The following is a 17,500-nucleotide window of genomic DNA, read 5'->3' as shown; positions in this document are numbered from 1 at the left end:
CTCTTCACAAGCCACTACTACCAAGACCTGTGTCAAGATCAGTTACTTACTCCACCGGCCCTCTCCATAAGCTCTATGTACAAATGAGAGAGCAGGCTGGGATCAGTGTAGCAGGATATGATGATTGCATAGTAGGATCACAGCACTTTTACATGATGGTCTTTCTGGGGAACGGGAGAAATAACGAGGAGGCAACTTGATTTTACGCTGATCGATTTTATTAGAATGTCGACAGTGAGAACAGTGAGATAATTAAGCACTGCGATATGGCCAATATACCACGGCTAAGGGCTGTTCTTATGCATGACGCAGACTATGCTCTGCTAACAGCTTCCGTCTCAAATAATGCATGATAATTATAAAGGTATTGCAGTAAACTGTGATTCTAAAAAATGTGAAAATGATTCTAAATTCCTGACATTGTATAAGCTGTGTGTGTGTGTGTGTGTGTGTGTGTGTGTGTGTGTGTGTGTGTGTGTGTGTGTGTGTATGTATGTGTGTGTGTCCTTAGAGTATTCCTTGGCATACAGTGTTGTTGACAGTAATTAACCGTAAAGTAATCTATCATCACTGTGAGACGATGGGAACCATTTGATGAGATTTCTCTCTAACCTCTTAGTTCTGCTGTATCAGCAAGAGACTGATAAATGAGCTGGCTTTGGAAAACAGTCCCAGACATATCACAACGCCTTTGGAAAGAATTCAGAACCTCGTGACTTTTTCCACATTTTGTTACATTACAGACTTATTCTAAAAATTGATTCGATTTATTGATTCAATTTACACACAATACCCCACAATGACAAAGCAAAAAACACATTTTTAGAAATTTTTGCAAATGTATTGAAAAGAAAAAAACAGAAATGTCACATTTTTTGGCTGCACCTTTGGCTGCGATTACAGCATTGAGTCTTCTTGGGTATGACGCTACAAGCATGGCATACCTGTATTCGGGGAGTTTCTCCCATTCTTCTCTGCAGATCCTCTCAAGCTCTGTCAGGTTGGATGGGGAGCATCGCTGCACAGCTATTTTCAGGTCTCTCTCTCTCTGTTCGATCAAGTTGAAGTCCGGGCCCTGGCTGGGCCACTCAAGGACATTTAGAGACTTGTCCCAAAGCCACTCCTGCGTTGTTTTGGCTGTGTGCTTAGGGTCGTTGTCCTGTTGGAAGGTGAACCTTCGCCCCCAGTTTAAGGTCCTGAGTGCTCTGGAGCAGGTTTTCATCAAGGATCTCTTTTTACTTTGGTCCATTCATCTTTCCCTCAATCCTGACTAGTCTCCCAGTCCCTGCCACTGAAAAACATCCCCACAGTATGATGCTGCCACCACCATGCTTCACCGTAGAGATGGTGCCAGGTTTCCTCCAGATGTGACGCTTGTCATTCAGGCCAAAGAGTTCAATCTTGGTTTCATCAGACCAGATAATATTGTTTCTCATGGTCTGAGAGTCCTTTAGGTGCCTTTTGGCTTCCGTCTGGGCACTCCACAATAAATGCCTGATTGGTGGAGTACTGCAGAGATGGTTGTCCTTTAGGAAGGTTCTCCCTTCTCCACAGAGGAACTCTGGAGCTCTGTCAGAGTGATCATCGGGTTCTTGGTCACCTCCCTGAGTCTTTGTGGTTCCAAACTTCTTCCGTTTAACCTCTAGCGTTTAACCTCTAGCGTTCTGTGGCACTCACAGATAATATCTTGTCAATTATATGCATAGTCGAGCATCTTTTCGTGACAAAATATCTTGTTTAAAACGGGAATGTTTTTTTATCCATAAATTAAAAGAGCGCCCCCTATATCAAAGAAGTTAAGTGTAGGCCACTGTGTTCTTCGGGACCTTCAATGCTGCAGAAATGTTTTGGTAGCCTTCCCCAGATCTGTGCCTCAATACAATCCTGTCTCTGAGCTCTACGGACAATTCCTTCGACCTCATTTTATTTATTTTTTAATCTGACCTTTATTTTACTAGGCAACTCAGTTAAGAACAAATTCTTATTTTCAATGACGGCCTAGGAACAGTGGGTTAACTGCCTGTTCAGGGGCAGAACGACAGATTTGTACCTTGTCAGCTCGGGGATTTGAACTTGCAACCTTTCGGTTACTACTCTAACCACTAGGCTACCCTGCTACCCCACCTCATGGCTTGGACCCTTACATAGACAGGTTTGAGTCTCATAGCACAGGGTCTGAATACTCATGAAAATAAGATATTTCTGTTTTTATTTTTTAATACATTTGCTTTTTCATTATGGGGTATTGTGTGTAGATTGATGAGGAAAATGTTTTATTTAATCCATTTTAGAATAACATGCTGACCCCACTGCTCACGTCACGTGCGCGAGTGTTGCAAAATAAATGTACATGTTATTCAATCATTGCATCCACAGTGCTCACACGCGTCAACGAGCGTCTGCGAAGCCAGGCACTAAAATTGAACTTGGTTCTATTTGTGATGCTTGAAGTGCTGCAAGTCCCCCCTTTTCCATCTCCTCATTCTTTTTTGGAGCATATACCCACATGGGTGATTGAAAGATAAACTGAGGTCAACACTCCAGTCCAGTTGGTGGTGGTAATGCACCTTGAAGTTGGTTGCCAAACAGCCATGTAAAGTCCACAGAAGAAGAAGCTTGAAGGAGGAGAGATTACTAGAAACTAACTAGGTTGACCCTTTTATCTGTGGATTAATTGTCGGAGTAGAGGCATTGTGTATTTCAGGTAAAATAACAACCCAATGTTTATATCACAGGACAAATTAGCTAGCAAACAGCAAGCTAGCTAGCTAAATTGCCATAAATGTTTAATGCTTTTCAACCTGTTTGTTTTGATATTTCAACCTGCGTGTCCTGATCGTGTCTGGTGTCGGTGGACAAAATCATTATAAGGCTGTAACGTAACAAAATGTGGAAAAGCAAAGGGGTCTCCATACTTCCCGAATGCACTGTACATGCACGCACACACATACATAGGACACACACACACACACGACACACACACATCTTTCCCAAGATGGCGTAGAAGTGCAGACGTTTTTTGTTGTCTTCTCGTATACTTTGTATTTTTCGTCTTTTTTTTGTATATATTTCAATTTATTTTCAATCTCTTTTCCATTTTTAAATTAAATATACCTTCCGTAACCCGTCTCACCAATATGGTACGGATCCGCAATGTTTTATAGCCAGAACCTCCATCAGAGGCTAGCCATCAGAAGCTAACCAGCTAATTAGCTACTAGCTATTTAGTCATTGTCAGCCACTGCTAGTGGCCTTTACCTTCTGCACAGACACCAGCCATTTTTTTAGCCTGGACAATTACTTGCCAGCCTGCCAGCATCGGACTGTTTCTCCACTACAACGCCAGATTCCTGACGTAAACCCTGGACCATTACTCCTGATCATCACAGCTAGCTAGCTGCCACCGAGTGACCCAGCCCCGAAGCTAGCCCTGAGCCAGGTCCACCTCCCGGCACTGCTAAAATCCACTACTCCTCCTGATCCCTGCCGTAAGCTCTGGTCCTTTGCATCAGATCATCGCTGCCAGCTAGCTGCTATCGAGTGGCTATAGTGGCTAACTCCCCTGCCCCGAAGATAGCACCAGTTAGCCGCGAGCCAGGTGCATCTCCCGGCTAGCAAACAAAATTACTACAACTACAATACCTCTTTCGCCATCTGGCCCTTGTCGAACACAGCGCCCCGCTGTACCACCACGACTGGTCAGCTGATGTAACTCCATCTGGCCCGGACCCCTTGTCGACACAGCGCCCCGCTGTACGACCACTCCATCCTCTGTGCCGGTCTGTACCGGACTTCAGAGCAGAAGCTTCTACTAACCCCGGCCTGCTAACTTTAAACGCTGCGTAGTAACGACTACCCCGCGGCTTCCCTGCTCAATCTGTTTCTGTTCACCGGACCCTATGATCACTTGGCTACATAGCTGATACCTGCTGGACTGTTCATTAATCACGGTACTCCTTTTTGTTTATCTGTAGGCCCCAGCCCCGAACTCAGGCCATGTGTGTTGTTAACCGACCCTCTCTGCCCATTCATCGCCATTTCACCTGTTGTTGTTGTCTTAGCTGATTAGCTGTTGTTGTCTTACCTGTTGTTGTCTTAGCTAGCTCTCCCAATCAACGCTTGTGATTGCTTTATGCCTCTCTCAAATGTCAATATGCCTTGTATACTGTTGTTTAGGATAGTTATCATTGCTTTAGATTACTGCGGCACCCCTAGTCCCACTCAACATGCCTCAGATACCTCCTTTGTCCCATCTCCCACACATGTGGTGACTTCACCCAGCATAACTAGCACGTCCAGAGATGCAACCTCTCTTATCATCATCCAGTGCCTAGGTTTACCCCCACCATACCCCTGTCTGTACATAATGCCCTGAATCTATTCTACCATGCCCAGAAATCTGCTCCTTTTATTCTCTGTCCCCAACGCACTAGACGACCAGTTTGATAGCCTTTAGCCTTTAGCCCCCAGGCACTCTCATTTGTTGACTTCTGTAACCCAAAAAATCTTGGTTTCACGCATGTTAATATCAGAAGCCTCCTCCCTAAGTTTGTTTTACTCAGTGCTTTAGCACACTCTGCCAACCCTGATGTCCTTGCCTTGTCTGAATCCTGGCTTAGGAAGGCCACCAGAAATTCTGAGATTTCCATAGCCAACTACAACATTTTCCATCAAGGTAGAACTGCCAAAGGGGGAGGAGTTAGCTTGCAAAGTTCCGTCATACTTTCCAGGTCTACGCCCAAACAGTTTGAGCTTCTAATCTACAAAATGTATCTCTCCAGGAATACGTTTCTCACTGTTGCTGCCTGTTATAGACCCCCCTCAGCTCTGTGCCCTGGACACCATATGTGAATTGATTGCCCCCCATCAATCTTCAGAGTTTGTTCTGTTAGGTGACCTAAACTGGGATATGCTTAACACCCCAGCATTCCTACAATCTAATCTAGATGCCCTCAATCTCACACAAATGATCAAGGGACCCACCAGGTACAACCCTAAATCCGTAAACATGGGCACCCTCATAGATATTATCCTGACCAACTTGCCCTCCAAATACACCTTCAATCAGGATCTCAGAGATCACTGCCTCATTGCCTGCATCCGCTATGGGTCCGCGGTCAAACGACCACCCCTCATCACTGTCAAACACTCCCTAAAACACTTCTGTGAGCAGGCCTTTCTAATCGACTTGGCCCAGGTATCCTTGGAAGGATATTGACTTCATCCCGTCAGTCGAGTATGCCTGGTCGTTCTTTAAAAGTAATTTCCTCACCATCTTATATAAGCATGCCCCTTTCAAAAAATGTAGAACTAAGAAAAGATATAGCACTTGGTTCACTCCAGACCTGACTGCCCTTGACCAGCACAAAAACATCCTGTGGCGGACTGCACTAGCATCGGATAGTCCCCGCGATATGCAACTTTTCAGGGAAGTCAGGAACCAATACACACAGTCAGTCAGGAAAGCAAATACTAGCTTTTTCAAACAGAAATGTGCATCCTGTAGCTCTAACTGCAAAAAGTTCTGGGACACTGTAAAGTCCATGGAGAATAAGAGTACCTCCTCCCAGCTGCCCACTGCACTGAGGCCAGGTAACACTGTCACCAGTGATAAATCCACGATAATCGAGAATTTCAATAAGCATTTCTCTACGGCTGGCCATGCTTTCCTCCTGGCTACCCCAACCCCGGCCAACAGCTCCACACCCCCTGCAGCTACTCGCCCAAGCCTCCCCAACTTCTCATTCACCCAAATCCAGATAGCAGATGTTCTGAAAGAACTGCAAAACCTGGACCTGTACAAATCAGCTGGGCTAGACAAATCACTGGTCATGATAACAACACCCACCCGTAGCACGCGCTCCAGCAGGTATATCTCACTGGTCACGATAACAACACCCCCAAAGCCAACACCCCTTTGGCCGCCTTTCCTTCCAGTTCTCTGCTGCCAATGACTGGAACGAATTGCAAAAATGGCTGAAGCTGGAGACCTATATTTCCCTCACTAACTTTAAACATCAGCTATCTGAGCAGCAAACCGATCGCTGCAGCTGTACCTAGCTCATCTGTAAGTAGCCCACCCAATATTCCTACCTCATTCCCATCTTGCTTTTATTTACCTTTCTGCTCTTTTGCACACCAGTATTTCTACTTGCACATCATCATCTGCTCATCTATCACTCCAATGTTAATTTGCTCAATTGTAATTACTTTGCTACTATTGGTCTATTTATTGCCTTACCTTCTCAAGCCATTTGCACACACTGTATATAGACTTTCTTTCTATTGTGTTATTTACTGTACGCTTGTTTATTCCTATGTGTAACTCTGTGTTGTTGTTTTGTGTTACACTGCTACGCTTTATCTTGGTCAGGGTCGCAGTTGTAAATGAGAACTTGTTCTCAACTAGCCTACCTGGTTAAAGGTGAAATAAATAAATAATAATTACACACAGGACACTAACAATTGCACTCTGAGGACACTGGCTGGCTGTATCTCATTGTCTCAAAGTGGTTTCCTTTCCTAATGTCCTTGTCAACTTTCCTTCATTTGCACTGAGGAGAGGAAGACACTGTAGACTATTGAGATTCACCCACAGGGTCGATAGTTCCAAGGCCGTGTCGCAATACTCTTCAAATACTGCCTTTCCTCATCAGCACTTATATGGGTGACTGTGTGCGAGACTGTGTGTGAGACTGTGTGTGACTGTGTGTTAGACTGTGTGTGAGACTGTGTGTGAGACTGTATGACTGTGTGACTGTGTGTGTGACTGTGTGTGAGACTGTGTGACTGTGTGTGTGACTGTGTGTGTGACTGTGTGTGAGACTGTGTGTGTGACTGTGTGTGTGACTGTGTGTGACTGTGTGTGAGACTGTGTGTGAGACTGTGTGTGAGACTGTGTGAGACTGTGTGACTGTGTGTGAGACTGTGTGTGTGACTGTGTTTGAGACTGTGACTGTGTGTGACACTGTGTGCCTGTGTGCGACTGTGTGGTGTATGTGCCTCCAACATCAAGTGTGAGTGTGAGAGACTGTGTGTGACTGTGTGTGACTGTGTGTGTGACTGTGTGAGACTGTGTGACTGTGTGAGACTGTGTGATTTAGTGACTTGACTGTGTGAGACCGTGTATGACTGTGTGACTGTGTGTGAGACTGTGTGACTGTGTGTGAGACTGTGTGTGAGACTGTGTGAGTCTGTGTGTGAGACTGTGTGTGAGACTGTGTGTGAGACTGTGTGTGAGACTGTGTGTGAGACTGTGTGTGAGACTGTGTGTGACTGTGTGTGTGAGACTGTGTGTGTGAGACTGATGACTGTGTGACTGTGTGTGTGTGAGACTATGTGTGACTGTGTGTGTGACTGTGTGTGTGACTGTGTGACTGTGTGACTGTGTGACTCTGTGTGAGACTGTGTGAGACTGTGTGAGACTGTGTGAGACTGTGTGAGACTGTGTGAGACTGTGTGAGACTGTGTGAGACTGTGTGAGACTGTGTGAGACTGTGTGTGAGACTGTGTGTGAGACTGACTGTGTGAGACTGTGTGAGACTGTGTGTGAGACTGTGACTGTGTGTGACTGTGACTGTGTGTGACTGTGTGTGAGACTGTGTGACTGTGTGAAACTGTGTGTGACTGTGTGTGAGACTGTGTGTGTGACTGTGTGTGAGACTGTGTGACTGTGTGTGAGACTGTGTGTGTGACTGTGTTTGAGACTGTGACTGTGTGTGACACTGTGTGCCTGTGTGCGACTGTGTGTGGTGTATGTGCCTCCAACATCAAATCAAAATGAAATCAAATAAATTTCTAATGCCTTTCTTGCATCAGCTGATATCTCAAAGTGCTGTACAGAAACCCAGCCTAAAACCCCAAACAGCAAGCAATGCAGGTGAAGAAGCACTGAGGCTAGGAAACATCTCTCCTTAATGAGGCCATCAACCGTGCATCCCTGATGTGTGAGTTGTTACGAGCAACAGACACACAGTCGGGGGGGAGAGTTAAACAGATCAAAAACAAGCTAAGAGAAAACATCAGCAGAAGACAGATAACAGGGTCAGAGAGCAGATATCAGGATTAGACAGCAGATATCAGGGTCAGACAGCAGATACCAGGGTCAGACAGCAGATACCAGGGTCAGACAGCAGATACCAGGGTCAGACAGCAGATACCAGGGTCAGACAGCAGATACCAGGGTCAGACAGCAGATACCAGGGTCAGACAGCAGATATCAGGATCAGACAGCAGATACCAGGGTCAGACAGCAGATATCAGGGTCAGACTGCAGTATAGGGTCAGACTGCAGATATCAGGGTCAGACTGTCAGACAGCAGATATCAGGGTCAGACAGCAGATATATCAGGGATATCAGACAGCAGATATCAGGGTCAGACAGCAGATATCAGGGTCAGACAGCAGATATAGGGTCAGATATCAGGGTCAGACAGCAGATATCAGGGTCAGACAGCAGATATCAGGGTCAGACAGCAGATATCAGGGTCAGACTGCAGATATCAGGGTCAGACTGCAGATATCAGGGTCAGACAGCAGATATCAGGGTCAGACAGCAGATATCAGGGTCAGACAGCAGATATCAGGGTCAGACAGCAGATATCAGGGTCAGGCAGCAGATATCAGGGTCAGACAGCAGATGCCAGGGTCAGACAGCAGATGCCAGGGTCAGACAGCAGATATCAGGGTCAGACATTGGATATCATGGTTAGACAGAAGATATCAGGGTCAGACAGAAGATATCAGGGTCAGACAGAAGATATCAGGGTCAGACTGCAGATACCGGGGTCAGACTGCAGATACCGGGGTCAGACAGCAGATACCAGGGTCAGAGAGCAGATATCACTGCCCAGAAAGCAAATATCAAAGTTAGACAGAAGATATAAGGGTCAGACAGCAGATATCAGGGTTAGACAGCAGATATCAGGATTAGACAGCAGATATCAGGATTATACAGCAGATATCAGGGTCAGACAGAAGATATCAGAGTCAGACAGCCGGTATCAGGGTCAGACAGAAGATATCAGGGCCAGACAGAAGATACCAGGGTTAGACAGCAGATATCAGGGTCAGACAGCAGATACCAGAGTCAGACAGCAGATACCAGGGTCAGACAGCAGATACCAGGGTCAGACAGCAGATACCAGGGTCAGACAGCAGATACCAGGGTCAGACAGCAGATATCAAAGTTAGACAGAAGATATCAGGGTCAGACAGCAGATACTGGGGTCAGACAGCAGATACCAGGGTCAGACAGCAGATACCAGGGTCAGACAGCAGATACCAGGGTCAGACAGCAGATATCAGGGTCAGACAGCAGATATCAGGGTCAGACAGCATACATCAGGGTCAGACAGCAGATATCAGGGTTAGACTGCAGATATCAGGGTTAGACTGCAGATATCAGGGTTAGATAGCAGATATCAGGATTTGACAGCAGATATCAGGGTTATACATTTCTATCAGGGTTAGACAGCAGATACCAGGGTCAGACAGCAGATATCAGGGTTAGACAGCAGATATCAGGATTTGAAAGCAGATATCAGGGTTATACATTTCTATCAGGGTTAGACTGCAGATATCAGGGTCAGACAGCAGATATCAGGGCAGATACCAGACCAGACAGATATACCAGGGTCAGACAGCAGATACCAGGGTCAGACTGCAGATATCAGGGTCAGACAGTAGATACCAGGGGCGGATACCAGGGTCAGCCAGATACCAGGGTCAGACAGCAGATAGGGTAACAGGATATTGCCCAGAAAGCAAATTCAAACCCCAGAAGATATCAGGGTCAGACAAATCTGGGGTCAGTTCTGCAGATACAGGGCCAGACAGCAGATACCAGGGTCAGAAAGCAGATGTTCACTGGGCCTGGTTAAAGAAAGCAGATAAAATCAAAAAATATCAGGGTCAGACAGCAGATATCAGGGTCAGACAGCAGATATCAGGGTCAGACAGCAGATATCAGGGTTAGACAGCAGATATCAGGGTCAGACAGCAGATATCAGGATTTGACAGCAGATATCAGGGTTATACATATCAGGGTCAGACTGCAGATATCAGGGTCAGACAGCAGATATCAGGGTCAGACTGCAGATATCACGGGTCAGAGATATCAGGCATACATATCAGGGTTAGACTGCAGATATCAGGGTCAGACAGCAGATATCAGGGTCAGACAGCAGATATCAGGGTAAGACTGCAGATATCAGGGTCAGACAGCAGATATCAGGGTTAGACTGCAGATATCAGGGTTAGACAGTAGATACCAGGGTCAGACTGCAGATATAACCGGAAGGTTGTGAGTTCAGACAGCACAATATCAGGGTCTGCCCTGACAGGCAGTTAATATCAGGGTCAGAAACTAAGATATTTGTTCTTAAGACTTGCCAGATATAAAGGTAAAATAAAAAAATTAAATCAGGGTTAGACTGCAGATATCAGGGTCAGACAGCAGATATCAGGGTCAGACAGCAGATATCAGGGTAAGACAGCAGATATCAGAGTCAGACAGCAGATATCAGGGTCAGACAGCAAATATCAAAGTTAGACTGCAGATATCAGGGTTAGATATCAGGGTCAGACAGCAGATACTGGGGTCAGAAAGCAGATACCGGGGTCAGACAGCAGATACCGGGGTCAGACAGCAGATACCGGGGTCAGACAGCAGATATCAGGATTAGACAGCAGATATCAGGGTTAGACTGCAGATATCAGGGTTAGACTGCAGATATCAGGGTAAGACTGCAGATATCAGGGTAAGACTGCAGATATCAGGGTTAGACAGCAGATATCAGGGTCAGACAGCAGATATCAGGGTCAGACAGCAGATATCAGGGTCAGACAGCAGATATCAGGGTCAGACAGAAGATATCAGGGTCAGACAGAAGATATCAGGGTCAGACTGCAGATGCCGGGGTCAGACAGCAGATATCAGGGTTCAGACAGCAGATATCAGGATTAGACAGCAGATATCAGGATATACATTTCTATCAGGGTTCAGACAGCAGATATCAGGGTCAGACAGCAGATATCAGGGTCAGACAGCAGATATCAGGGTCAGACTGCAGATATCAGGGTCAGACTGCAGATATCAGGGTCAGACTGCAGATATCAGGGTTAGACAGCAGATATCAGGGTTAGACAGCAGATATCAGGGTCAGACAGCAGATATCAGGGTCAGACAGCAGATATCAGGGTCAGACAGCAGATATCAGGGTTAGACAGTGGATATCATGGTTAGACAGAAGATATCAGGGTCAGACAGAAGATATCAGGGTCAGACTGCAGATATCAGGACAGTAAGACTGCAGATATCAGGGTTAGACAGAAGATATCAGGGTTAGACTGCAGATATCACTGTCCAGAAAGCAAATATCAAAGTTAGACAGAAGATATCAGGGTCAGACAGCAGATATCAGGGTCAGACAGCAGATATCAGGGTCAGACAGCAGATATCAGGGTCAGACAGCAGATATCAGGATTAGACAGCAGATATCAGGATTATACATTTCTATCAGGGTTAGACTGCAGATATCAGGGTCAGACAGCAGATATCAGGGTAAGACTGCAGATATCAGGGTAAGACTGCAGATATCAGGGTAAGACTGCAGATATCAGGGTTAGACTGCAGATATCAGGGTTAGACTGCAGATATATGGGTGTTACGCACGCCTCTATGAAGAGGGAACGCAACACCCTGCTACAACTAAACTCTCTGTGAAGCGAAAAAGGTATGGACTGTAGGTGCGAGTAAAAATGACAACAAGCAGAATGTGGTACCGTTTACAAGGACTTTATTCCTTTACACGGTAATATGGGGAAAAGGGGCTGGACGGAACCAAAGCAAAGAAAGTACATCTCAAAGCCCCCCCCTCCTATCTTACCTGCCTACCCACTACTTACCTAATTTAGCACCACCTGGTGCCCTAACCAAAATACAAGGGGTGGTCCGCCCAGGTCTTACCTAGTGTGCCTAGACAGCGAATATGCTACGGGTATATGTATGCCCGCGGGCCTCTTGCCTAAGCACTCCCTAGGTGCCTTCCCCTTCCCCCTGGGAACAAATGAAACAGAATATTAAACAATTTCACAAACAAACTAAGAGACAAAGGACATCAAATAAGTTCTATCTGAGCAACAAACTCACAAAACATACCAACTCTCAGCAATGAACTCCCAGCAAAATCAACCTCTAGCAAAATCTCTCTCTAGCAAAATCTCTACAATGACCTCCCAGCAAATCTCTCTAGCAAATCTACCTCCAGCAAAATCCTCTACAAAAAAATCTCCTGAACAGAACACTGGCTTTTATATAGCTTCTGAAGGAATGGGTAATTGGAGACAGCTGTGTCTTGACGAGGGGGCGGGGTCAGCTCTCCAATTAGCCCTGGAGTCGACCAATCAGCTGCTTGAGGGATTTCAGGAAGCAATTTCCTGAAATAAACACATGCAAATACACAAACTACAACACATAATCTGGGGAACGTAACAATGGGTTAGACAGCAGATATCAGGGTTAGACTGCAGATATATGGGTTAGACAGCAGATATCAGGGTTAGACAGTAGATATGGGGCGGCAGGGTAGCCTAGTGGTTAGAACGTTGGACTAGTAACCGGAAGGTTGTGAGGTCAAACCCCCGAGCTGACAAGGTACAAATCTGTCGTTCTGCCCCTGAACAGGCAGTTAACCCACTGTTCCTAGGCCGTCATTGAAAATAAGAATTTGTTCTTAACTGACTTGCCTGGTTAAATAAAGGTAAAATAAAAAAATAAAATCAGGGTTAGACTGCAGATATCAGAGGCAGATATCAGGGTAAGACAGCAGATATCAGGGTAGGACAGCAGATATCAGAGTCAGACAGCAGATATCAGAGTCAGACAGCAGATACCAGGGTCAGACAGCAGATATCAGGGTCAGACAGCAGATATCAGGGTCAGACAGCAGATATCAGGGTCAGACAGCAGATATCAGGGTTAGACAGTGGATATCATGGTTAGACAGAAGATATCAGGGTCAGACTGCGGATGCCGGGATCAGACAGCAGATACCAGGGTTAGACAGCAGATATCAGGATTAGACAGCAGATATCACTGTCCAGAAAGCAAATATCAAAGTTAGACAGAAGATATAAGGGTCAGACAGCAGATACCGGGGTCAGACAGCAGATATCAGGGTTAGACATTTCTATCAGGGTTAGACTGCAGATATCAGGGTAAGACTGCAGATATCAGGGTAAGACTGCAGATATCAGGGTTAGACTGCAGATATATGGGTTAGACAGCAGATATCAGGGTCAGACAGCAGATTTCAGGGTTAGACTGCAGATATCAGGGTCAGACTGCAGATATCAGGGTCAGACAGCAGATATCAGGGTCAGACTGCAGATATCAGGGTCAGACAGCAGATATCAGGGTCAGACAGCAGATATCAGGGTCAGACAGCAGATATCAGGCTCAGACAGCAGATATCAGGGTCAGACATTCTCACTGACAGAGAGTAACCTAGTGCGAGAGAGTACTGTATAATCTTCTTAAAGGAATACTTCAGGATTTTGGAAATGAGGCCCTTTATCTCTTTCCCCAGAGTCAGGTGAACTCCTTTACCTCCTTCCCCAGAGTCAGGTGAACTCCTTTACCTCCTTCCCCAGAGTCAGGTGAACTCCTTTATCTCCTTCCCCAGAGTCAGGTGAACTCCTTTATCTCCTTCCCCAGAGTCAGGTGAACTCCTTTATCTCCTTCCCCAGAGTCAGGTGAACTCCTTTACCTCCTTCCCCAGAGTCAGATACCATTTTTATGTCTCTGTCTCCAGTATGAAGGAAGTTAGAGGTAGTTTCGCAAGCCCATGCTAGGTAGTGTTGGTGCAATTGCTGGAAGTCTATGGGTCTCTACTAACATGAACAACACTTTACAATACAATAATATACTATACAATAACATTCATCCATTATATAAAGACAATGAAAATGGAACAGTACCCAGCTTCACTGAGGAGTGGGGGCTAGCCCAGATAATAAATCAACCAGATCACTTCCCGACAAGATTAATTAACATAACAGAAAAACTATCGACCCACATCCAGCACAGGACTGGTGTGTGTGTGTGTGGCGTGGGGGTGTGGCGTGTGTGTGTGGCGTGGGTGGTGTGTGGCGTGTGTGTGTGGCGTGGGTGGTGTGTGTGTGTCTGTATGGCGTGTGTGGCGTGGGTGGTGTGTGGCGTGTGTGTGTGTCTGTATGGCGTGTGTGTGTGGCGTGGGTGGTGTGTGGCGTGTGTGTGTGTCTGTATGGCGTGTGTGTGTGGCGTGGGTGGTGTGTGGCGTGTGTGTGTGGTGTGGCGTGGGTGGGTGGGTGTGTGTGTGTCTGTATGGCGTGTGTGGCATGGGTGGTGTGTGGCGTGTGTGTGTGTCTGTATGGCGTGTGTGTGTGGCGTGGGTGGTGTGTGGCGTGTGTGGGTGTGTGTGTGTCTGTGGCGTGGGTGGTGTGTGGCGTGTGTGTGTGGCGTGGGTGTGTGTGTGTGTGTCTGTATGGCGTGTGTGGCGTGTGTGTGGTGTGTGGTGTGTGTGTGTGTCGTGTGTGTGGCGTGGCGTGTGTGTGTGGCGTGGTGTGGTGTGTGGCGTGTGTGTGTGTGTATGGCGTGGGTGTGTGTGTCTGTGGCGTGTGTGTGTGGCGTGGGTGGTGTGTGGCGTGTGTGTGTGGCGTGTGTGTGTGTCTGTATGGCATGTGTGTGTGGCGGGTGGTGTGTGGCGTGTGTGTGTGGCGTGTGTGTGTGTCTGTATGGCGTGTGTGTGTGGCGTGGGTGGTGTGTGGCGTGTGTGTGTGTGTGGCGTGGGTGGTGTATGGCGTGTGTGTGTGGCGTGTGTGTGTGTCTGTATGGCGTGTGTGTGTGGCGTGGGTGGTGTGCAGCGTGTGTGTGGTTTGTATGTGTGTATGGCACGTATGCGTGTGTGGCGCGCGTGTGTGTGGCACGTGTGTGTGGCGCGCGCGTGTGTGTGTGGCGTGTGTGTGTGTGGCGTGTGTGTGTCTCACTCCCATAATGAGAGAGGGAGAAAGTGTGTGTAGAATGAGATCAGTGTTTCCCTCTGTCCTCAGACAACAGTAAAAGAGGATGCTAGTCAAGACAATTGAGCAGTCTCCCTCTCACCCATCTTCTCCCCAACAGAAAGCAGTCTCCCTCTCACCGTAGTCTCCCTCTCACCCATCTTCTCCCCAACAGAAAGCAACCTCCCTCTCACCCATCTTCTCCCCAACAGAAAGCAGTCTCTCTCTCACCCATCTTCTCCCCAACAGAAAGCAGTCTCACCCCTTTCACCCATCTTCTCCCAACAGAAAGCAGTCTCCCTCTCACCCATCTTCTCCCAACAAGCAGTCTCCCTGTCCCATCTTCTCCCCAACAGAAAGCAATCTCACCCATCTCTCCCAACAAGCAGTCTCCAGACCCAGTCCCCAACAGAAAGCCCTCTCACCCATCTTCTCCCCAACAGAAAGCAGTCTCCCTCTCACCCATCTTCTCCCCAACAGAAAGCAGTCTCCCTCACCCATCTTCTCCCAACAGCAGTCTCCCTCTCACCCATCTTCCCCAACAGAAAGCAGTCTCCCTCTCACCCATCTTCTCCCCAACAGAAAGCAGTCTCCCTCTCACCCATCTTCTCCCCAACAGAAAGCAGTCTCACCCATCTTCTCCCCAACAGAAACCCATCTTCTCACCCATCTTCTCCCCCAACAAAAGCAGTCTCCCTCTCACCCATCTTCTCCCCAACAGAAAGCAGTCTCCCTCTCACCCATCTTCTCCCCAACAGAAAGCAGTCTCCCTCTCACCCATCTTCTCCCCAACAGAAAGCAGTCTCCCTCTCACCCATCTTCTCCCCAACAGAAAGCAGTCTCCCTCTCACCCATCTTCTCCCCCAAAAAAGCAGTCTCCCTCTCACCCATCTTCTCCCCAACAGAAAGCAGTCTCCCTCTCACCCATCTTCTCCCCAACAGAAAGCAGTCTCCCTCTCACCCATCTTCTCCCCAACAGAAAGCAGTCTCCCTCTCACCCATCTTCTCCCCAACAGAAAGCAGTCTCCCTCTCACCCATCTTCTCCCCAACAGAAAGCAGTCTCCCTCTCACCCATCTTCTCTCCAACAGAAAGCAGTCTCCCTCTCACCCATCTTCTCTCCAACAGAAAGCAGTCTCCCTCTCACCCATCTTCTCCCCAACAGAAAGCAGTCTCCCTCTCACCCATCTTCTCCCCAACAGAAAGCAGTATCCAGGTACAGGACATACATAGTACTGTACTGGACTCTTTAAAGGTGACCCACCGGACTACCAGCAATAGGCTGTGTGATGTCATAAGTTAAGACACATGACCCTTCTCACCTTCTGTCCCGTTGGCTCTGTCAGTGTGTCTCAGTGTTAGACACTTTCTCACCTCTCCTGTGGTGTGTGTGTGTGTGTCTAGACTCAGCCCTGTCGGCTCCTGTCAATGTGACGATCAGGGAGCTGGAGGCGAACACAGCCATAGTCACATGGGAGATACTGGAGGGAGATCCCGTCATTGGATTCGCCGTCACACAACAGGTAGGGGAGTGTGTGTGTATGTATGAGAGTGTGTGTGTGTGTGTGTGTGTGTGTGTGTGTGTGTGTGTGTGTGTGTGTGTGTGTGTGTGTGTGTGTGTGTGTGTGTGTGTGTGTGTGTGTGTGTGTGTGTGTGTGTGTGCGTGCGTGCGTGTTGGGTCAGGGAGTTGGTTAGTTGAACTAGAGTTGTGTGATGAGCAACCTTGTCTGAATCTAAGATACAGAAAACTCTTGTTTGCTCCCAGAGCTAATGCCTAGGCTTTGTCTCAGTGGGCCAAAACAGTGGGCTAGGGCAGTGGGCTTTGTATCAGTGGGCTAGGGTAGTGGGCTTTGTCTCAGTGGGCTAGGGCAGTGGGCTTTGTCTCAGTGGGCTAGGGCAGTTGGCTAGGGCAGTGGGCTTTGTATCAGTGGGCTAGGGCAGTGGGCTAGGGCAGTGGGCTTTGTCTCAGTGGGCTAGGGCAGTGGGCTAGGGCAGTGGGCTTTGTCTCAGTGGGCTAGGGCAGTGGGCTAGGGCAGTGGGCTTTGTCTCGGTGGGCTAGGGCAGTGGGCTAGGGCAGTGGGCTAGGGCAGTGGGCTAGGGTAGTGGGCTTTGCCTCAGTGGGCTAGGGCAGTGGGCTTTGTCTCAGTGGGCTAGGGCAGTGGGCTTTGTCTCAGTGGGCTAGGGCAGTGGGCTTTGTCTCAGTGGGCTAGGGCAGTGGGCTTTGTCTCAGTGGGCTAGGGCAGTGGGCTTTGTCTCAGTGGGCTAGGGCAGTGGGCTTTGTCTCAGTGGGCAATGGCAGTGGGCTTTGTCTCAGTGGGCTAGGGCAGTGGGCTAGGGCAGTGGGCTTTGTCTCAGTGGGCAATGGCAGTGGGCTTTGTCTCAGTGGGCTAGGGCAGTGGGCTAGGGCAGTGGGCTTTGTCTCAGTGGGCAATGGCAGTGGGCTTTGTCTGGGCTAGGGCAGT

General features: G+C 47.8%; 1 protein-coding gene across 2 annotated transcripts in view; it reads left to right on the top strand.

Moving 5' to 3' along the window:
* LOC112229191 (fibronectin type III domain-containing protein 5-like) overlaps nt 1–17,500 on the top strand; it is a 38,965-nt gene that overhangs the window by 6,786 nt on the left and 14,679 nt on the right. For both annotated transcript variants that reach the window (XM_042309852.1, XM_042309851.1), the window contains exon 2: nt 16,443–16,561. In XM_042309852.1, the coding sequence (XP_042165786.1) occupies nt 16,443–16,561 (119 nt within the window). The remainder of the gene's footprint in view (nt 1–16,442; nt 16,562–17,500) is intronic.

This window comes from Oncorhynchus tshawytscha, linkage group LG31 (assembly GCF_018296145.1).
Source record: "Oncorhynchus tshawytscha isolate Ot180627B linkage group LG31, Otsh_v2.0, whole genome shotgun sequence".
In the NCBI taxonomy this organism is placed as follows: Eukaryota; Metazoa; Chordata; class Actinopteri; order Salmoniformes; family Salmonidae; genus Oncorhynchus; species Oncorhynchus tshawytscha.
The sequence above is the reverse complement of the archived record's forward strand: the minus strand, read 5'-3'. Positions and strand labels throughout refer to the sequence as shown.